The sequence below is a fragment of the Ictalurus furcatus genome, chromosome 23 (assembly GCF_023375685.1).
Source record: "Ictalurus furcatus strain D&B chromosome 23, Billie_1.0, whole genome shotgun sequence".
Lineage (NCBI taxonomy): Eukaryota > Metazoa > Chordata > Actinopteri > Siluriformes > Ictaluridae > Ictalurus > Ictalurus furcatus.
Window position 1 is genome coordinate 13206878 of NC_071277.1, and position 23894 is coordinate 13230771.

A 23894-nucleotide genomic window follows, 5' to 3' on the forward strand; every position below is an offset into this window, starting at 1 on the left:
CGGCCTACAAACATGGCCGACATGGACAGCAATTCCCAGAACACTCATTCCTTCTCATCCCAAGGAGCTTAATAAATTAAGCACAAACTCACACTACAAAATTTTTTCCATTCAAAGTATCTTCAAATATTAATATAGAAAAACTGCATTTAATCCTACCTGTACATAAAACAAGCAAAGTTGTAATTTATCCTGAAAAAATCCCCAAAAACTCTGTTCAGTGTGTTTTTGTGCATGCATATATTATTATTATTACTATTATTATTATGATTAATTTCTAAAGGGCTTCACCAGGATAGAACTTGGGTTTAATAGAGAAGCTGTGGCCCACATTTGGCCCTGGGCCAGACTCTGGATACCCCTGTTGTAGATTCTTGTATGTACAGGGTGTCCCACAAATCTCTGTACATAGGGGACTATGTTCGCCAGGACCACTTCAGCTGTCAGTGGATGTTTGTGGACGCTTTGTCTTTTTGAATTTGTTAATAAGCTTAGCCACAGTGTCGAGTGTGAGGTGCTTGCCATGTTTCCTGATAAAGACCTCTGAAAACTTGTGACAGCTTCCCAATCCAGCCATAAGAATGATCTCAATACGTTCTTCTTTTGTCAAAGGCATTCCTAAGGTCGATCTAAAATTTTGAAAGCATTTTGCTAAAAAGTGTTAATTTCCTCTATGCATGGAGACTTTTGGGACACCCTGTAGAGTTTCCTCCTAACTGTAATCACAACAAATGAATCCAAACCAGCAAATAATCAAATATAGATTTATTTAGCCATCTCTGCTTTAGGCTTTATAGTATACTGCGCTCATGACAGCCCTGTGAAATGCAACACTATAAATACAGTCAACCTGAATGAATTTAAACAGAATAAACTCTCCATCTCTTATTAGAGTGTAGTGTAGGGATGTAGGTTACAGCTGTAGTGCGAGGGCAGGCAGGGCATCTTATTTATGAAGGATTACAATTCTGGCTTACTGTTTTGATAATTAAGTAATACAGGTCAGTTTACCTACTAGTCAATTTTATGACACATAAAATCATATTACTCAGTTGTTTGGCTTTATATTATAGAATGGAAATTAAATTTTTATTATAGACAAGGTGAAAAATAAATTTTATTCCATCCGATGCCGTCCAAGAGAATTCTTTGCATGCAAGCTAAAATGATTTTTTTTAAACAGAACATTCAAAATATTTTCAGCTTTAAAAGTCAGCAGCTTTTTAGAATTACATTAATAACATGAATGCGTTCACACTTCAGCTATAGCAATTTATGGAAATAAAATTTACCAGCAAAAAAATGAAAATAAAATAAAGAAAGTTGTAAGTTTGCTAAATGGCAATCGCTTATAGAAGTTTAAACAATTTTAAGGACTCCAAGAATAAATAACATATGTTTATAACTCCAACCCAGTGAAACAAATTAGTAAGATATTTGACCAGTTCTGTGATAAATTAATATGCCGGTATATTTTCTAGATTTAGTCTTCCCAAGCTTACAATATACTCAAAGAATAGCCTCAGTATCACATCCAAAACTGTAGTGAGTCTCCCCAGTCCCTTTTTACCCACTTCCCCATCTTTCACAGAGTTCTCTTGCCATTTCCACACCACACTTGTTTATGTTTATATACACAAAATATGTTTACCCTGCAGGGGTAACGATACACAAAACCCAAATACGATACAATACAGCGGCGTCTTGATGTGACATTTTCGATACAGGCGCCATTTTCGAACATTCAACAATATAAAATTCACTGAAACTTTATATTGACACAGTGGTTAAGCATGACTAATTAAACAGTAGTGCTGTGGTCAATCTTACACTGGTGTGCAGTTCCACCTTATTTCTTCTTTTTCTCAGTCCTTGTGCCTTCACCGACTTAATTTTTCCACCTGCAACGTCGTTTCAAAACCATCCCAATTTTGTTTTAAAATCCACAAACCTGGCAACCCTGCTGTTTTTTTTTTTTTTTTGAAGTACTGCATTCTGAAATATACAAAGTCTTATATTTGCAGCTACAAACTTCCCAATAGCCCCACAAATTTCTTTAACCCAGATCAACTGGGAAATGCTATCGTAAAGCAGCAGAGAGAAAAAGGGCGAGCGAGAGCGAGAGTCGTCATCTCCATGATGTTGTTGGCACAGATGCAGTGGTATTCAATTCAATATGAACTCTGTTTAATATGCAAATATATCAAATCAAGAGCCATGTATTCAACAATACGATATGTCACACTGTATCGTTACTCCCCCATGCATATCATTGCTACTTATGGATGGTGAGTTTGGCAGGCTGGATAGCCATAGGAGTTTTGTGGAGCCCAGGGCCAAAGAGAGGGAAGAGCCTCCCACGGAATGTGTCGTTGTAGGTGATGAGGTGTGCCCCACTGTCTGCATCCCAGAAGGACACCTCTCCTTTTTCCATGTTGACTTTCACCCTGATTGTCTCTGGCCTCTTCGCCACAGTTAGTGTGGTGCGAGGAGAAGTCAGACCGCTGTACACGCCTTTACTTAAGCCGATGCTCCACACGCCTCCTGATGTAGTCACTGTGAACTTCCTCTTGCGGGCCACAGACTCTTTACACACTCCGAGGACCCACTTTGGGTTATCACCTACATTGACCTCCCAGCGGTGGCGACCTGACACAAAACCCTCTGAGCCCAGGACAAAGACACAGGGGTCAAAGCGCTCAGGGTTGTCTGGGACTGATTGCCTCTCTGTGCTCTCTTTCACACTTGCATAGTCAGGGGACATGGAGAGCCATGGTGAAACAGTGTTTGGATCCATCAGCACTGGAACTACAGAGAAGACAAGAGATTTAGACACTGAATTTGTCTACAGACTCAAATTAAACATTGTGTTGTAAAATCAGTGCATACATTTATTCTTATATCGGAGACTAGCTTTTAGGCAATGGTAGGTAAATAGAAAAAAGAAGTGTATACATTCAAATGCAGGCTACCACTTTTCTTAGAATCTGAATGTGTGTTCATGTCTACGTGATATCTCGTATGATCTCTCTGTGTCTGTGGTCTTTTCTCCAGTACAAGACATTTTCCATTCTCTATTACTATGGAATGCTCAGGACCTCTGATGTTTCACATAAGTTATAGAGAAGTGGCTTGTTTTCTGCAAAAATGTCAAGTATTGGATATCAGCCAATAATCACAGCTCTGATAATGGTATAATTGTATAAAGAGGTATTCAGTCCCTCCAGGATTTTGCGGTTTCAGCAGTTTGGGCCAAGATGCATCATGTGTCACAAAATGCATTCAGCCAAATCCCTCATCGACTCACGAGTGTCGAACATGAGTACAGCTAAAAGATCTCATTTACCAACAACAGTCACTGCTTAGGACCATGCAAAACAATTTAGTTTATTTGCAATTTCGCCAATTCAAGTGGCTTTCTCGCAAAAAAAAAAAAACCCCACAAAAAACCCTTTATCATAATTTTTTTTTTTAAAGCCACAGCAGAATCAAGCATTTTTGGCAACAACAATCACAAAAACACTCAGTGAAATCCTGTATGGACTGGGTATAGGAATGTCTATATGACATGCATCTATTAATTGTCATATTCTTATGTCTACAAAATAATCAAAACAACATATACAATACCAATACACAAAGAGCTGGTGTTATGAGTTTTAGCTGTTTTTTTTTGTTAAGGAAAATCTCCAGTCTGAAACACATTAAATGTGTTTATATATTTCTTTATATTGAAATACACTATACAGCCAAAAGTATGTGGACACCAGATACAGCACACCCATATGTCTGCTTGTTAAACATCTCATTCCAGATTTACTCCCCTTTGCTGTTATAATAACCTCCAGTCATCTGAGAAGGCTTTCCACTAGATTTTGGCTTGAGATTTTGGGTTGAGGTCAGGGCTCTGTCCAGGACACTCGAGTTCTTCCACTCCAACCTTGGCAAACCATGTCTTCATGGAGCTCACCTTGCGCACAGGGGAATGGTCATGCTGGAACATGTTTGAGCCTCTTAGAGAAATCTTAATGCTACAGCTCACAGATACATTTTAAACAATTGGGAACTTCCAACTTTGTGGCACAGGTTTTAGGAAGGATCACACACAGGTGTGAAGGTCAGCTGTCCACATACTTTTGGCCGTACGATGTATTTGTGATGTGCTTAACGATCCTGGTGCTAATTTGTTGGTTGGTGCTACATTTCTTGCTACTCCTTCAAGAAGGTTTCCTCACTCACCATTTTCGGGCAACATTCAATGTCATATTAATAAAAAATCCAATATAGGAGTAGCGGAGACAGCAAACACTGGACTCAAAGTTCCAGAATGCAATGCATCTATACAATGCAGCTGCACAGTTATGGCAGAGAATCGACTCGGCTAGTTAGCGATCTATGAAATGGCAAGCACAATGTCACTGATAGTGGAATCAGCATTAAAGTTGAAGCTTTGGAACTTTATCGGTTTGAGCAGACTGTATAGATGCGGAGAGAAAGACAAACTAAAGGACTAAAGCACTGCTGCATCGCTCTCTTAAGGTAGAGATAAAGCGAGGGTATACCACGGGCACCACCATCAGTAAGAATTGTGGGTAATGTAGGTAACCATTAAGCAAATAGATGTGTCCAACATGTCCATGAAAAGAGTTTAGACTGAAAATGTCAACTCATGATTTCATTGCAAAATAAATCTTGGACACATTAAAGATTACGTGTTAATGATAAAGGTTAATATGCAAGTCATTCAGGGTGGATTTTTCCTTTAAGGGCATGCATTCTCACACAAAAAGGCACACTTACAGCATTTGATCTGTGACCGCATGCTCTCCCAAACTTTGTAATCCAGTGCTCCAACATGCAAGGCCACATCGATGAGAGCTCCAGGAGGAAACTTCTGGGATTGTTCATCTGTCCACTGGGCTCTAGGACACATTAGGAAGCACAAAGAAGAATCACAATGTTGCAAGTTCAAATGAACTTCTGAAGCACGATGGATAAGCTCAACACTTACCTAAGTTTAAGATTCTGGTAGTTCTGGAAGTAAAAAGAATTGTTTTTATTATTCAGCAACCAAGATAAGTCAATTCAGACGGCATATACTGTTCTTAATGAACACTAATTTCCATTTATATACATAAATTCCATACTTGTAGTACAACCAAATCCTCTGCAATCATCTCCTTCCTCAGTGACTGAATCAGCTCAGTGAGAGAGGTGATATCACGGCTGATGCTTTCAACCTTCTCATTCAGCATCTTTTTCTTCTGTTCCTCTTCTTTCTTTAGGGCTGTAATTCTGGAAGCTTCTTCTTCATTCAGAATCTTATGGAGCCTCTCAAACAGCTGTCTGATTTGCTTCTCTGCTTCCACTGACTGGCTCTGTAAAGTGACAAGTTTTATATTCTCAAAAGTCTCCTCATACACCACGAACAGCATTAGGATTGTGCGTTTGAAAGCAAAGACAGTAAAAGTTGACGGCGAATATCAATTACCTGAATATAACCGATTGTCTCGTTGCATCGTTTCTTCATCTTCTTAAAATACTCCAATTTGTCAGCAAGTATCTTGACTTTTAAGTCAAGCATTTCCTAGACCAAAACCACATGGTTAAATCATTATAGGCCCGGGAGCCGACACACTCCCTACAACAAGTGCTTTCACAAAGGTGAAGGAAATGAGCTTGCATTAAATATGTGTTTTATTAGCATTACTGTGAAGGCCATAGCAATTGATTTATGTCATTTTTACACTCATAAAATGGTTCAGTATCCCACTGAACCCTGTGGATGGGGTCATTTCCATCCTGGAAGAGACAACACCCATCAGAATAGAAACGTTTCATCATAGGATCCACGTTGCCAATTGTCTGAATTGGCAACATTTATTAAAAAAAAATAAATAAATAAAAAAAGAACTTCAGTACCTACACTATATGATCAAAGGTATGTGGACACCTGACTTCTGAACGTCCCATTCCAGATTTACTCCTTTGCTATTATTATAAACTCATCTCTTCCAGGAAGGCTTTCCATTAGATTTTGGAGCACGGCTGTGGGGATTGGGGTGTATAGTGTGGCCATATAGTGTATTTTGATCAGATGTTAATGACTGTCCTGCACAGATCTCCAGCTCACATAACAGTTATTGGTTATTGTATAGCAGGTTCAGTTGACTCACCACCAGTGTGTAAAGTCTGACTGAGACGCTCTCCTCACTGATCACCATTGTCCCAATGACCAATCACAGATCATCTACTTTCTTGATAGAATTTGTAGTATTTTGTAGATATATACATTAATTTGATAGACTACATTTTGTGTATATACATAAACCATTAGTTTTTGGTGCCATTGGCAAAGACAATTTCTGTTGATATGAAATAAGATAGAATCTATTCTGTGTATGTTCTTTTTTTGATTTCTTAAACTGTGCATTCCAACGACTTTTTGAACATGCATGAACCTCTGCTCTAAAAAGACAAGTGTCCCCAAACCATACCAGGAAAATGGCACAATTGGGACAGATTCAAAATACAAAATGTAGGACACAATTGGGCCCAAGAGTACACTGGAATCAGTAAGTTAGTGTAAATAAAAGGAAGTTGGTCAACCTGGCAGTATTTAACTCCATGGTCTACAGGCCTGACGTCATGGCTGGAATGCAGGCTAACACACTCCGCACATATGGGCTCCTCATCATGAACACAGAACAGCTGCAGCTCGCGTAGGTGTAGGCCGCAGATCACATCTGGAGCTCTGGTAACGCGCCATCCTCTCTCTTTCTGAAAAGACTCGGCTGTGCTTTTAAGGGCCCGGTTCAGGATCGGAGTCTCTCCTTCACAGTTTCTCCGACACACGGGACACATCTTCGAGCGGTTGTGCTTCCAGCTGGACTCCAGACACGCTTGGCAAAAGCTGTGACCGCATGAGAGTAGCATGGGGTCTTGGAAAAGGTCCTTACACACCGGACAGCTCAGATCAGACTCGAGAAGAGACGGTCTGTCGGTAATATCCTCGTCCATCGCGGACGCCATGTTTGAACTTACACAAACCTTGCGTTTATTTTCACTTTCAGCTGAGCGCCAATAACTACAAGCAGGGACGTTTACTGTTTTTTTTTCCCACACACCACTGCTCAAAATCTCACTGCTTGAATCTCAAAAGATAAAGATTACTGTTTTTTTGCTTCCGTATCTAGCGTAATTTCGGCAAATATCCACATTTCGAAGTTCCGTGTATTACACGTCCTGTTCCTTTGCTTACCCAATCAGCGTCCCCTTCCCGAGCATGCGCACACATTTTGTTGTTGCTTTGCGACTCTGACCGATGTGAAATGGCTTTTCACGACATTATAGCACATTTTGTGACATTTAGAAATATACCGTATCTAAAAGTATGTGCATTTTGTTAGATACAGGATTACCACAGAATCGTTTTTTGGAGACATTTTGGCCCACTCTTCTTTACAATATTGTTTCAGTTCATTGATGTTTGAAGGCATTCGCTTATTCACGGTAGGAATAGGGAAATGAAGCCTCATAAAGCTCAAATTTCCCCTGACTGTTCCGGGAAAAGATTCAAAGTTTCGGGAGTGTCGTAACAGCGCCATCTAGTGGTTAGTGAAAAATAAAGCGGACAAAAGCCTGTGGAACGCCACACTCCAGAGATAGTTTCAATGTTATCTGCACAAATAAGAGCACATAACATGTTGACTTTGTTGAATTTCTCCCTCTGATAAATTATTTTACCCATTAAAGTGTTGCAATAAATGCCAGTATGAACTAATATAATTCAATATGATGTAATAGAAGAATAATGTACACATATATGACTAACAGAGTTGTGTATGTATTTTGTCTGACAATATTTGTATTCTTGTGACAATATTACTTGTGTGACTGGATATTTAAAAATGGAGTTGAATAAGTTTGAATGAAAATCATTAATTTTGACATGGATAAAACGATAATTAAATGTTATTAAATGTGCTTATGAGACTTGGCATTGATAGTGCTTGTGTAACCGAGGGAATGACAGAAAGTTGAGGATGAAGTTTTAAATTATTTTTATTGAGAAATAAGAGGTGTTTGACCGTGTTGTGCTTGAGTCTATTTCTCCTCTTTGACAATACTTCCCCTGCGTTAGAGAACACTCTTTCACATGGTATAGAAGAGGCCAGTGTACAAAGAAACTGCAATGACAAAGTGTATAGATGAGTGTACAGTACACATATTTTCCAGTGTTCTAGTGGATCTTCAGCTCTTTGAATGTTTGTCTCTGTAAGGTATCTCTCAACTTCTACTATTGCATCAGCTGTGGCATTTGAACTTTGTTTGCTCTGGTCCACAGCACTGTCCAAGAATTTGAATGGGAGTTACTGTACATGTACAGCGACTGAATATACTGTAACACACACCAACAATCAACTATAAAAAAAAAATATTTTGAAAAAACAAATTAATAAATACATACTTGAGCTTGGTGTAGGCTGTTGAGCTGCGGATGGTGGTTCTGTTGACCGAGTGCTTGTTGATATCGATGGGCTTTCATCTTCGGCCCTGATGACATTTGTACATTCTGCTTTTAGCCATTTGACAGCCTGTCATTTTATTTTGGTTGAGGAAACCCAAGGTTTTAAACCTTGGTAAAAGCAAAGTTGCCATGGTGATTATGCTGAGCGACTCCATATTCCAGATATGTCCCCTCAGACTCTTGATGAGGTTTTCAGTTAATTCCTTTGAGATGTCCATGGTTAATCTATGGAATACAAAATGAGTTACTCAAAGCTGCAAAAAAGTAATTCCCAAAACATTGATTACTTTTGTTAAGGAGTAGTCTAAATAAATACAAATAAATACCTGATTTGTTCACCCTGTAAAGAATGGTGAATCATTTTCAATAAAGGAATGACTTTGGAGCCAGACACTTGTTTTTCCTCAGACTCTACTGTGGCCTGGTGGAATAGGGAGAGAACACATAGGATTTGCTCTAAGGCTTCATACTCCTGTGCATGAAGTGGTGTGACATCAGCTTTAAGCGAAGCAAGGGATGCCCCCAAAGTTTGTCTTTCATCTTACAGGTGTTGAAGCATGTGAAAATAGCTGTTCCAGTGTGTTTCCACTTTACTGACCAGTTTAAGAACTGGTCGGTGCATCTCCTGTTGCATCTGGGTTAACATTTCTCTAGCGGAGGCGCTGTTTCAAAAATAGGTGACCACTTTCTTCGCTTTGTTCCGGATGTCACAGAGAGTAGGAACCTGATCACAGGATTTTTTAGCCATGGTGTTTAGGGCATGTGCAATGCAAACTGAATGTCTCACTTGCAAAATTCTTGCACAAGCGATCGTGTTTGCTGCTGCATCTGTGACAAGGCACTTCACTTTGGCCTTGATTGCCCACTCCTCCATAACATTCTTTTTCACCAAGGCCATATTTTCAGCTGTGTGTCTATTTGGGAACTTTTCAACCTCCAACAAAACCATGGTCAGCTTATCACTGTCATCAGTATAATGGCTGGTAATGGCGAGATATGTATCCATGTTAATTGAAGTCCACATATCTGATGTTAGAGACACAGTTGTAGCGTTTTCCATCTGGGCCTTGGCCTTCTCCTTGCTTCTTCATATTTTGAAGCCACCATTTTATTTAAAGCCTAAAGAACACAACAAAAAAGTAATGGTAATGGAGTATTCATACTCACCTGGTTGGGAGTATGCAGGAAGGGTTCAGGGCATGGATGAGCCCCCTGAATCCCTCATCCTCAACCACTGTAAATCGTTGAGAGTGACTGTGACGAGACTTGAAAATTGCTGTAAACCATCAACCTCAGTCTAACCTGACTGAGCTGAAGCAATTTTGCCAAGAACAGGCAAAACTATAAGGATCCAGCTCTGCAAAGCTAATAGTAATATATCCCAAAAGACTTGCAGCTGTAAGTATTGACCAAGAACCAACAAATGTCTGCTTTTTTTTGTTTAATTAACCTCGGCCCCACAATAAAACCCCAACTTAAAACTATAAACTACATCAACAATAAAACTTAATATGTTAAACAAGTGGTAGAAATACAAATTAATTCCATTTCAATTCCAGGTTATGCCAAAGTACAAAATGTGGAAAAGTTCAAAGGAGGGAATACATATGAAATGCACTGTATACTTTACATTCTAGTATAAACTTTATTAATGCTTGGGAATTCAATGGAATTGATTAAACTTGATGTAATTTTAAATTCCATTAATTTCCCATTATCAGCTATTAAAACTGGAACATACAATGAGAGCTGTCTATGGGAGAAAAGCCAGCTGTTTTTAAGCTGAGAAAAGAGAGAAAATCAATCAGGGACATTGCACAAACATTGGGCATAGGAAGTACAACAATTTGTAATGTCCTGAAAAAGAAAGAAACCACTGGTGTACTGAGCAGCAGACACTGAATGGTTCGGCCAAGGAAAACAGCTGATGACAGAAACATTGCGGGAGTTGTGAAGAAAAACACCAAAACAAGAAAAAACTCTATTTGCATCACAAATTGAAATGGAAAAAAACACTTTCAGGTGCCACTTATTCTGGAGGGCATATAAGACTACATTTGTGTGCATTTATTTATTGATGTTATCAATTATATACCTTATACCCCTTAACATGTATTCACAAGTGTGTTAATATTGTTACTTTAAATAAAAATCTATTTTCAAAATTTATTTATTGTGGAAATAATTATGTGAATTAGTTTGGTTAGGGGCTTTTTTGAACTGTGAAAAAAATTTTGACATTTTGAAATACTGCTTGTGCTTTTTTATCATTCAATTTAATTAATTTCTGTCTTTCTTTTCTTCTCTTTTCCCCGATATGGTACTGATATTTCTGAGTAGAAGCGATGCAGGGACTCTTTTTATGCGTCCTTGTCTGTAACCAGTGATGCTGTAGTTGGGGGTCTCTGGAAACACAATCAAGGCTAGTGTTGCTAATTTCGTTTAAAGCCTGAACGGTTTTTAACGCCGTTGTCGAGTTGAAGTAGGTGTGCGGAGAACTGTGATAATATTTTTGTGCAGCCTTCGTCAACGATTGTTATTATTTACGCTCTATTTTCCCGTCGTGAATCCAGAAAAGTGGAGACATTTCACGGCTGCTAGCTAAGCTAAACTTCAAGAGGAGGTTTTTAAAATTATTTTTATTAAAGGCCGCCGTCTGGGCAGCAGCGCTGTCTCACTTCCCCTGTCCGCCTGGCTGGAGCTACACACAGCCACAACAATAACAGCTCAGCTCCTGGAGGACTTCTGTGGATGTGTAGTCTTACTATTATTCCAGAATGTAACCCATCAGCATATGTGTACTTATGAAAGATGGAGATAAAGCTCCGGGCTCTGGTAAGTTAACCGGAACCACAGTGTTCGTGTTGTTAAGGTAGATGTGGCTAGCTGGATAAATAATAACAACAATGTGCGACGTTAGCGTATTGTGTTGCTTTGTTAATGCTAACCGGAGGGCTGCGTTTATTCGTTAAAAAAGACTCGGTTTTTGGAATTAGGTTAATGAAACCCTGACTAAAATACGACGACGAGGGTTTTATATTCGTCTCGCACGTTAGCAAGCTAGCTAGCAAGCTTAATGTAAACTAACCTTCCTGAACAGCCGTTAACTCTTCTCTGGGCTCGCTCATAGCATTGGTCAGTTTCATTCAGTAAATACTAAATGATCTAATTCACTGACAAAAAGGACCAAAAATTGGTCTAATTTTTGAGTAAGTTAAAATATGGTTTGTTGGAGGAATGATACAACCTAATAAAATCTAAAGCCAATAAACATCTGCACGCAACTGATTTATAGAGTATAAACGCAACATCTGCACGCACTGGTGTATATAAATGCAACATCTGCCCGCACTAGTATATATAAATGCAACATCTGCCCGCACTAGTATATATAAATGCAACATTTGCACACAACTGATTTATACAGTATAAACGCAACATCTGCACGCAACTGATTTATGCAGTATAAACGCAACATCTGCATGCACTAGTGTCTATAAATGCAACATCTGCACGCAACTGATTACAGTATAAACTTAACACCTGCACGCACTACAGTGTATATAAATGCAGCATCTGCACGCAACTGATTTATACAGTATAAATGCAACATCTGCACGCAACTGATTTATGCAGTATAAACGCAACACCTGCATGCACTACAGTGTATATAAACGCAACATCTGCACGCAACTGATTTATGCAGTATAAACGCAACGTCTGCACGCAACTGATTTATACAGTATAAACGCAACATCTGCACGCAACTGATTTATACAGTATAAACGCAACATCTGCACACAACTGATTTATACAGTATAAACGCAACATCTGCACGCAACTGATTTATACAGTATAAACGCAACATCTGCACACACTACAGTGTATATAAATACATCTGCGCACACTACAGTGTATATAAACGCAACATCTGCACGCACTAGTGTATATAAACGCAACATCTGCACGCTCTTGTATATATAAACGCAACATCGGCACGCTCTTGGATATATAAACGCAACATCGGCACGCACTAGTGTATATAAACGCAACATCTGCACATACTAGTGTATATAAATGCAACATCTGCATGCACTAGTATATATAAATGCAACATCTGCCCGCACTAATATATATAAATGCAACATCTGCACACAACTGATTTATACAGTATAAATGCAACATCTGCACGCAACTGATTTATACAGTATAAATGCAACATCTGCACGCAACTCATTTATACAGTATAAACACAACATCTGCACGCAACTGATTTATACAGTATAAACGCAACATCTGCACACACTACAGTGTATATAAACGCGACATCGGCACGCCCTAGCGTATATAAACGCAACATCGGCACGCACTAGTGTATATAAACGCAACATCGGCACGCACTAGTGTATATAAACGCAACATCTGCACGCACTAGTGTATATAAACGCAACATCTGCACACAACTGATTTATGCAGTATAAACGCAACATTTGCATGCACTAGTGTCTATAAATGCAACATCTGCACGCAACTGGTTACAGTATAAACACAACATCTGCACGCACTACAGTGTATATAAATGCAACATCTGCACGCAACTGATTTATACAGTATAAACGCAGCATCTGCACGTACTAGTGTATATAAATACATTTGCACACAACTGATTTATACAGTATAAATGCAACATCTGCATGCAACTTATGTATACAGTATAAACACAGCATCTGAACGCACTACAGTGTATATAAATGCAACATCTGCACTCAACTGATTTATACATTATAAATGCAACATCTGCACGCAACTGATTTATACAGTATAAACGCAACATCTGTACACACTACAGTGTAGTATAAATGCAACATCTGCACACAACAGATATATACAGTATAAACACCTAAATGGTTCTACTTTTTGTTTTTTGGAGGTTATGTAGTCTTAAAACAATCCCAAAGTCTATGAGCTACATCTCCAAAGTTGGGACTATTTCTGATTTCCAGTGTTATAAAATCAGTTTTCTAGCCCATAATGTGGGCTACTGCCTCAGATCTACCGAATTAGGCAGTCAGAGGCTCTGGACTGATCTCTTTCTTGATAAATAATTAATTGAAAGGCTTCAAAAGTGCTTACACAAGAGTCATTTAAGAAAATGATTGCATAGCCTCCCTATATCTGTGGAACACTTTACGCAAAACTGTGAAATACTTGGATGTAATTTATGTAGTTTTTTAAAGAAAAAGAGGAAAACTGTGGGCTATTTTCAAAATATATTAAAATAATATATTTTTATATCCCACAAATTCTTCCTCCCAAGTCTGCTGTATTGAGCCTGGTGATGATTTCTATGAATACATCATCACTGCATGTTGAGGTGTCGAGTTCCTAAGTAATGTCGTATTTGCAGAAAAGTGAGAGATTGGTAACTGGTATCACTGTTGTAGTATTTTACATATATTTAACAGCATAAAATGTGGTTATAATGTTATAAACGCCACACAGTGTTCATCATACATCTTATTGTATTGTATTGTATATGCATTTTTGAACTCCAAATACTAGAATATGTTTTGGCACCTGCAAGCTTTTTCACATTCTCTATCAAAGCTCTTGGCCTGTGAGCAAGAAAGATCTCCAACTCCCACTGTTTTCCTCCATCACATGCAGATGAGGGAGAGGATGGGTTTGGCTGTGCCTGCCCTTTTCCTGTTTCTGCTTTTTCTGGCCCCTGGATGCTGGGCAGGAGATTGTAAGGGCCATAGGCAAATTTTGCGAGGGCCACCGGGCTACGTTACAGACGGCCCAGGAAACTACTCCGTGAATGGCAACTGTGAATGGCTCATCACAGGTGAGTGTCAAAGGAAAGTGAATTGAATCAACCGCTTATATCCGCCAGGGGTGCATCTGGAGCAATTAGCATAATCGTTGAACAGTAGAAAAGGCATAGCGTGGATTAACTTTACCTCAATAATGATAACATGAAAGAACTGCTTTTTCTTAGCGTGTTCAATATTTTTTTCCTATGCCAATCCACTTTATTACACATAACTTTATTTATAGACTTTAATGTTGTGAATTCTTTATATTTCCGTGTTTCTTGAGTTAACACTGATGTCTGGTGAAAATTTCATGTGAATAGCCTCATTGGAAATATATTTACTAAAAAAAATGTTGACTCGTTCAATGCTTATTTCCCCCACTGTATCTTACGTCACATGTATTACTTCACAACAGTTCTTACAGCAGTTCTCTTCAAAGAATGAGTCATTAAGGTATTTCCCTGGACTGTTTAGAATCAAAATTGGGAGCATGTTGATTTGTCAGACATGTATATGTATTAGAGGAGCAATAGGCTGTTTGTTTTCTTTAGTTCAGTTTTGTTTTATATATATATATATATATATATATATATATATATATATATATATATATATATATATATATATACACATATACATATATATGTATATATATATATACGTACATGAAATCTTTGTACAAACCTGTCTTTCCATATCCTTGTGTGTATGTGTGTATATATATATATATATATATACACACACACACACAAGGATATGGAAAGACAGGTTTGTACAAAGATTTCATGTACGTATATATATATATACATATATATGTATATATATATATACGTACATGAAATCTTTGTACAAACCTGTCTTTCCATATCCTTGTGTGTATGTGTGTATATATATATATATATATACACACACACACACACACACACACACATATATATATATATATATATATATATATATATATATATATATATATATATATATATATATATATATACACATACACACAAGGATATGGAAAGACAGGTTTGTACAAAGATTTCATAATGAATTTTTCCTTTAATTGTTAGCACTTTGATAAATTTTAGACTAGGTTGTCATACCGTGAACAGTTCACACAGTAAAAGACCGTAACACCCCTAGCCCAGAAGTCAAATGGTGTAACAGTGCTGACCGTTGAGTTGTTAAGTATGGCATGAAATGATTGAAAACAATACAAATCCTGTTTTCAGCTCCTGGCAGCAATTATCGCATTGTGCTCAACTTCACATTCATGGACACAGAATGCACCTATGATTACCTGTTTGTGTATGATGGAGACTCCTATCAAAGTCCCCTCCTCGCAAGTCTGAGTGGCAACACCCTACCCCAGCCGATAGAGGCAAGATCTGGCAAGGTGAGTTAAAATAAAGGCAACATGCAGAATTTCTTACTACACCAAGGACTGCTGTTTTTTGGTGGAATTGTGAGATAATGCACTTGTTCTATTTCTTTACTTTACAGAACTCTCTGGTCTCTGTCTCATTGCTCTGTGCACAAAGTTGACAGTATGTTCAAGCATTAAAAAATGTCATCTAAATAATTGAAAAATCTACAAAAATTTTCTGGATAATAGGGGTGTAACGATATATCGTAGTACAATATATCACGATGCAAAAATGTTATCATAGAGTTATGGGTATTTTTAAATTTTATTTGATATGACACTGTTTTATCCTGTAGCTTGTTTGCAGTCACTTGATTCTGATGATGTGCGAAATTCAGATGATGGGCAGGAAGTGAAAAGCAGAATGGACGAGATTGAGGAAAGTCCTTACTGTACCGATTTAGATACTATTACAAGAGAAAGGTATAAACAGAAAATCACACGAGATCCTTTGTTATGAAGAGGAGCGGATTTTTTCCTACTGAATTGAAATACTTGCCTGCCATCGAGGCAGTAGATATAAGAAACTACCTTGCCCTCCAGACATCCTTCTACTCCAGAAAACAAATGAAAGCATACAAAAGTTGGAGGCATACAACTAATTTGTTAGTGGTTGGGTCAGTGACCTCGGTAACAAGGTGCTCCACAATGATTAAAGTTTGGTTTTCACCTGGGTGAGTGGCATTTCTTTTTTTTGTCCTGTGAATAAACCTAGCGACAAACATTCAACGCTGCTGCACCTCTTGATGTTAGCGTTACGGTCGTTTACTTTACGTTATTAGGTTAACCACCCTCAAAGGTCCGCCGAAACGACACTAAAGGCATTTATCATCGCGAACCAATTACTTTAACTTTACAAAGTATGGAAGCAACTAACAAAACAAACATAGCATATGTAAGTTGTATTAACTGTAATAAAAGTGGTCACTGCACACATGAGCATTATCCGATGTCGGCTCCTCCCGACCGCAGACGCAGGTTTTCAAGCCACTTATTCCTGCATTTTTCAGTCAGTTTCTTGCATTTTTTTCCCCCCTTATGAACAACAACTTTTGGTACACGATAAAAGCTGCTTGTGGTTTCTAGGTTTGATCGATTTGAGCAACCATAAACGACGCAAAACATAGGCATTTTGAGTTTATGATAGTGCTTTCTATGTAGAAAATCACTTCGTGCCCTCCATCTGCATTTTGCACCACAGCAACGCAGTGACGTGACGTCATGTGCAAACAAGCTATTGGTTGAGCTACCAACACACGACCTATTCTGCACCTGTGTCACGCGTACATTCACTGCATTCACAGAAATCGCTTGAACTGGTTAAATTAAATTTGGAAATATTGTAAGTTTTATGTACACCAAAGAAAGTTATTGAAGATTGTTAATATTTTGGAAATAAATGTTATTTGAATTTCAGTTTAATTTTTTAATTTTGTTCAAAATATCGTGATGTGTATCGTATCGTGATACGTATCGAATTGTGAGCTGAGTATATCATTACACCCCTTCTAGATTACTGAATCAGTGCTGCTTAATGAACAGATAAAGCATTGGGGATTGTTGGTCAGTTGTTTTGTATAGAATGATAATGGAAATTCAGTCCCATACCTTTTATTTACAGTTTTGTCCTAAATCAGGTAGCCAGCTAGATTTAACTTCCAGTAAAGTCCACATTGAAACACATTAAATATGTCTATTGAAATTTTTTCTGAAGTTATTAGTGAGTCTGGTACTGATTTGTTGCTTGCTGCTGTATTTTCATGGTTCGTACGATAAGTTATTGCTCGTGTTTGGTCATGGGGAAATTGCTAGTGTTGTTAGTGCTAGTGGTGTTTAATTGGAGAAAACATTAAACAATCTTAAATATAATTGATAACAGTCAGGTTTCTCTCTTAAAAGAACAAGAACTTCTTTTCTCACTCACCATTTTCCAGCAACTTTCAGTGTCATATTAATGAGAAATCCAACATAGACCGCAAACCCTGGACTCAAAGTTCCAGAATGCAGTGCAGGTATGCGACACAGTTGCGCTGAGCTGGGGGGTGTGGTCAACAGCGCTCTTGGCAAGTTAACGATCTGTGAGCTGATCAGCACGATGGCTTTGATGGAAGACTGTACTATTCGTATGAAAGTTGAAGCTTTGAAAGCTGATCAATATGAGCTGAGTATAGAGACAAGAAAAAAGTAAACTTAGGAATTTGTTAAAATAAGTTTTGGACACTGTTGAATATTAATTATAAATATTTAGGGATGCACTGAATGTTTGGCAACCGAAAATAATAAATTTGACCGAACAATGACGCGTTTGATGACGCGCCAAATAGCCTAGCAACCAGAGTGAGACGTGCAAATTTCATGACCTCCACTTCCGGCAGCGCGCTCGGAGAGATGAGGGGGTGCACGCATGCACGAGAGCATGCTCTTCGGATGTTGACAACCGTGACATTGTTTACTGTGGACACGTGCGTTTGTTTCGTTTCTGTTCCAGAGTATTCTGTCACGTCGCGAGACGTAAGGGAGTAGAGTACGGAAGCAGGTAAAGACGTATTTATTTAAGGGCAGGCAGACAAATCCACATCGTAATCCAAAAAACGTAGTCAAAACAGGCAGAGGGTCGGGCGATCGGCAAACGGGCATAAACGGGGCAAAGCAGGAATCAAAGTCGCGGTCACAGAAAACAGGGTCAAAACACAAAACAAGAAATATGAACTAGTACTATGGACTGGGAGCGGAAAAACCAGCGGGGACTAAATGAACTAATCTATCGTTTAAACTAACTAAATCCATCAAGGAACATAACGTTAACAACGTATCTAACTATACTATATCTACTATAATACTCCGCGAGGTGTACAGGGACGCGAGCGGTATATATATCCCCCATATTATCAGCCGTATAGAACCATTTTTTGCACTCTTGTCAATGCACTTTTTAATGCATGTTTTTGCTGTAGGCTACAGAGTGTTATATTCTTTCAGCAGTCAGGTATAGGCCTAACTTGGGCTATTCATGGGGGGCTCAAAGATGACCACCTAAAAATATTTTTATTTTACTCATTTATTTATTTAAAGTTATATTGTGCTTTGTTGGTAGCCTATGCCTGCTGGAATTAGAAAAAAATTCAGTGTTATTTCAAAAATAAATATTTTGAAATTGTAGTTTTTGTAATTGATTTTTTTCTTTGAAAAGCAAAACAAAATAGTAAAAAGCACATTTTGACTATTTAATTTAAGCAATGGTGAAAAAAATGGTAAAATAAATGGAAAAAATGCGAAAAAAAACGTGTTCGGTATTCGGCCATTGGCTTTCAGCCAAGTTTTTCATTATATTCGGTTTCGCTTCGGCCAAGAATTGTCATTTCGGTGCATCCCTATAAATATTGGTATGCAAGTCATTCAGGGTGGGTTTTAAACATTGTGTTAGAAAAGGAAATAGAATACAATTCCAGGCAGGGGTAGTTGCTGCCTGTATATTGTATATCTAGTTTAAAGCACTGTGGTGATTTTTACGTTTTCCACAGTTATACTTCTACTTCGCTCAGTGCATGGACACGTTTGAAGCATTTAATTGTGTGAATGTGCAGTATAGACATTGTACATTGGTTCTCCATTCCCTACTCCAGAAATGTACACAGTTCTATTTAACTGTGCTTTCTTCTTCTGTATTGCTGAACATAATGCTGCATTGAGTTATATAAGTAAATAAAATAATGCTAATGAAACAGCTTCATGAGGCATTGGCATTGGTACAAAGGCTTACACAAAACCTTGGTTGTTTATTAGCATGGATTTCTTATTTTGGACACCTTATCAGTTGATAAATGTTTCAAAGGGCCCAGTGACCATTGATCTTGATTTACAATCGCAGAAATGTGAATCGAAGAGGTGTGCTTCAGATTAGATTACATGGTGAAGAGTGCAATCTGGGTATAAGTTACTTAGTCCTCTCATTAGTATACAACATTGTCATTTTGGCTAATTCTATTCAAAACCTTTAGAGGACACAAGAAGTCTACATAGAACTTTTTAACTCTGGTTCGGTGTCAGTTAAGTAGCCGTTATGCTCTATTCTAAAACATATTGGGGAAAAAAAAAGGCTAATAAGTTGGCAAGTGCAGTTAAACCCGCTGACAAGCATAAAGAAGGTTCCTGCTTTTTAGCAGGAATATATGCATTTAAAATATATAGGCATAAAACACAACGTGATGTTATAGGAAAATAATCAGTGATGGGGTGTTGTGAAGTTGATTATTTTCCAATACCAGCATGCTCTGGAATGTTTTATTCTTCTTATACCACAGTATAAATGTCTGTTAAAAAATAAGAACAAGATAATTTACTCCTATTGGACCTGTTTCCAAAACATTGACTGTGTGTTTTTGCTTGTAGTATAATTGAATATTAAAAGGGTGTGGATTTGACTTGTGATTCAGCCTTAGTACATATATTTCACTTTAAAGTATGCATTTATGGCCTCTCTATGGTAGTTCTGATTCCCTTAGTCATTCATAACAATGGGTAAGACCAAGGAATATAGCTGTGATGTGCAGCAAAAGGTTGTTGAGCTTAACAAAATGGGAAGTGGCTATAAGAACATATCAAAAGCATCAAAAATGCCGATTTCGCCATCAAGGCAATAATTAAGAAGTTCCAGTCAACTGGAAATGTTATGAATCAACCTGGAATTGGACGTGTGTCTATATTGTCTCAACGCACTGTGAAGAGGATGGTTCGAGTGGCCAAAAAATCTCCAAGAATCACAGCTGGAGAATTGTAGAAGTTAGGGTCTTGGGGTCAGAAATTCTCCAAAACTACAATCCGGTCACCTACATCACCACAAGTAGTTTGGAAGGGTTTCAAGAAAAACGCCTCTACTCTCATCCAAAAACAAACTCAAGCATCTTCTTTTTGCCAGACACTACTGGAACTTCAAATGGGATCGGGTTCTATGGTCAGATGAAACCAAAATAGAGCTCTTTAGCAATAAACACCAGAGGTGGTTTTGGCACACACAGAGAGGTAGCCATATGGAAAAGTACCTCATGCCCATGGTTAAATATGGTGGTGGCTCTTTAATGTTTTGGGGCTGTTTTTCTGCCAGAGGACCTGGACATTTTGTTAGGATACATGGCATCATGGACACTGTTAAATATCAACATATATTAAATGAAAACCTGACTGCCTCTGCCAGAAAGCTTAAAATGGGCAGTGGTTGGCTCTTTCAGCAGGACAATGATCTAAAACATGAATCCAAATCAACACAAAAATGGTTTACTGACCACAAACTCAAGGTCCTGCCATGGCCATCCCAGTCCCCTGACCTGAAACCCATAGAAACCCTGTGGGGTGAACTGAAGAGGAGATTCTACCAACATGGACCTCAAAATTTGAAGGATCTGGAGAGATTCTGTATGGAGGAATGGTCTCTGATCCCTTGCCATGTATTCTCCAACCTCATCAGGCATTATAGGAGAAGACTCCGAGCTGTTATCTTGGCAAAGGGATGTAGCACAAAGTATTGACTAAAAGGGTGCCAATACTTGTTGCACACCTATATTTAACAAAGATTATTTTTTTGGGATAAACCTGTGTTTTGTTTGCAATTGTTTGATATCCATGACAGCAGAGTATTTTATGATGATATTTTTTTAAACAAAATATCAAAAGGTTAATCAGTAAAGACAATTTTTCACAGCCTTCTTTGCTCATATTTACCAAAGGTGCCAATATTAGTGGAGGGCCCTGTATATACACGAGCACCATGTCATTTGTGCCGTCGTCAGTGGATGTTCACATTCTTGGTTGGTCTGCAACACATCCTTTCTTTTTGAATTAGTTATAAGTTTGACAACAGTGTCATGTGTGAGGTGCTTGCCATATTTCCTGTTAAAGTGCATCGCAACAGCTTCCTGATCCAGCCATGAGAATGATTTTAATACGTTCTTCTTTTGTCAAAGGCATTCTTAAAGGCTATCTGGAAAAAAATATGAAATGTATGATATAAACTAAGTATGATAGTTAGTTTATAAATAGATGGCTTATGAAGACATTTTGCTAAAATGTGTTAATTTTCTTTCTGTATGGAGACTTTTGGGACACCCACAAGTTGTGGCACAGTGGGTAGCATTGTGACCTTACAGCTCCCGGGTTCTTTGAGGAGTTTTGCTGGTTCTCCCTGTGTTCATGTGGGTGAAGGACTGGCGTCCCATCCTGGTTGTGTCCCTCAGGATAAGCTCTAGGACATCATGGTCCTAACAAAGTGGTTAAGACAAAGGGGTTACTGAAGACAGTTTAATGAATTATAAAGTTTTCTACTCTTCTTTCAGCTTCTTGCCTTTGATTTTCTTCTTTCAGATGCTGCTTCACCTCTTCAGTGATGCCAACTACAACCTGCTAGGCTTCAATGCCACCTACACATTCTCGCTGTGCCCTGGGGACTGCGGAGGTCATGGGCGCTGTGATGTAGGCTCATCTCGCTGTCAGTGCCACCAGGGTTGGGGAGGGCCAGACTGTTCCTTGCCTGTCTGCTCCACAGACTGCACACAACATGGACATGGGCACTGTGATAAGGTGGTTTTTTGTTGCAAATTTGTGATGTAGGCAGTGATATTTTCAATTTCCAGTTTTGATTTAAAAGTTTTGATGAAAGACTTTTAATTTATTATATAATTTTTTTTGTTATTTTACAGCAACTGAAAATTGAATTCTGTTACAGGTCCTATTTAGTTTTCCTCCTGATGAGTTGTATGCATTACTTTACATATCCTAAAATTACATGTTGGGTGTTATCCTGGCTTGGTATAGTGAGGCAGCAAATATTATGTTTATTATATTTCAGGATGTCAGTTTCAATGTCCTTGATATTTAATGAAATCGAAGTAAGACTAGTTTCTGAGTCTCATTTAACATGAGTTTTCTCTCGCTGTCCTCTCAGAAGGGAGACCATTGCTTATGCAGTTCTGGCTTTGTGGGGCAGAGCTGTCAGCTTGGCCTGCATGATAACAGTGGTGTGGGACAGTGGTGGGAGGTGAACACCAGGGATGTGAGATTTTCTCCACGGACTGCATCAGGCGGTGTCTACCTGTCCTCCACCAGAACCTTCTACATGTTCGGAGGTGAGAGAATACATAGAATTAAGCAGGGATGTTTATTTTTAAAGGTTACATAAGTTCACTTAGGTGAATATTTGTAACGGTTATAACATGCTAATCCATGAGATGGATTTTGTCGTACTGAAGATTTATTTTCTAATGTGAGGCGAACATTATGGAATTCGGAAAACAGGGACGTGACTTTTTTGCCAGATAATCTATATGCGAATCTAGCAATCAATCACCAATGAGAAAATCTTTCAAATTTAAAAAATTGCTTGTGATCAGGGGCCTCATTTATCAATCATGCATACACATTGTTAGAGGCAACTCTAGAGGCTGTTAAGTGTGAAACTCCCAGGAGATCAGCAGTTTCTGAAACACTCAAACCAGACGTTCTGGTACCAACATCCATGCCAAGTCACAGAGATCATACTTTTTCTTCATTCTGATGTTTGATGTGGAAAATAACCTATATCTTTACCTGTATCTGCATGATGCTTTGCATTGCACTGCTGCCACATGATTGGCTGAGTAGATAAGTGCATGAATGTACAGGTGTTCCTAATAAAGTGGATGGTGAGTGTATATTTCAGTACACTCCTGAACATGTGTATGCAAAAACCCCTAGTGGTAGAAAAGTGCAAGAGCAGGTACGCTGACTACGTGGAGCATCTATATCACGCACTGTAATATATCATCATAATTGACAGTGTAATTACTGAGTTCAGTGCTCATAAAATACAGACAGATGACACAGATGCAATGTAAAGTAAAATTGTTTAAAAGGAATGCTTAAAGATTGATTAGGATTATGGTTCGTTTGAAGACTTGGTTCATGTAGCTTTGAGGAGGGAATGTCTTTTTAGCACCACTGGAAACTCTATGCTGAGAGTGAGAAGAGTGAGAAGTCGATCCTCGGTTGATTTCGTTTGCCCAGTGCAATTTTAGTTGATCTCTATTCTAGGGCTTTTAGCTATGGGTACATTCCAAAGAGAATTTGGAGACGGTACTGGCATTTCCCAACC

The 23894-nt window shown here is 38.4% G+C and overlaps 2 protein-coding genes across 3 annotated transcripts in view; one reads left to right on the plus strand and one right to left on the minus strand.

The window, feature by feature from the left end:
* Positions 1 to 1099: 1099 nt before the first annotated feature.
* Positions 1100 to 7274, minus strand: trim35-28 (tripartite motif containing 35-28). Its single transcript, XM_053610907.1, has 6 exons — positions 6610 to 7274; positions 5492 to 5587; positions 5148 to 5378; positions 5012 to 5034; positions 4801 to 4922; positions 1100 to 2808 (listed from the first exon to the last, which is right to left on the minus strand). The coding sequence occupies exons 1-6, from the start codon at positions 7030 to 7032 to the stop codon at positions 2276 to 2278; spliced, it is 1428 nt and encodes a 475-aa protein (XP_053466882.1). The 5' UTR covers positions 7033 to 7274; the 3' UTR covers positions 1100 to 2275.
* A 3544-nt stretch (positions 7275 to 10818) lies between these two features.
* megf8 (multiple EGF-like-domains 8) overlaps positions 10819 to 23894 on the plus strand; it is a 57919-nt gene continuing 44843 nt past the window's right edge. Inside the window, exons 1-5 of one of the 2 annotated variants that reach the window (XM_053610905.1) lie at positions 10819 to 11365; positions 14198 to 14378; positions 15582 to 15745; positions 22130 to 22345; positions 22710 to 22890. In XM_053610905.1, the coding sequence (XP_053466880.1) occupies positions 11342 to 11365; positions 14198 to 14378; positions 15582 to 15745; positions 22130 to 22345; positions 22710 to 22890 (766 nt within the window). In that variant the 5' untranslated portion in view covers positions 10819 to 11341. Of the gene's footprint in view, positions 11366 to 13868; positions 14379 to 15581; positions 15746 to 22129; positions 22346 to 22709; positions 22891 to 23894 lie in introns of those variants that run through there. The other variant, XM_053610904.1, reaches the window with a different exon arrangement.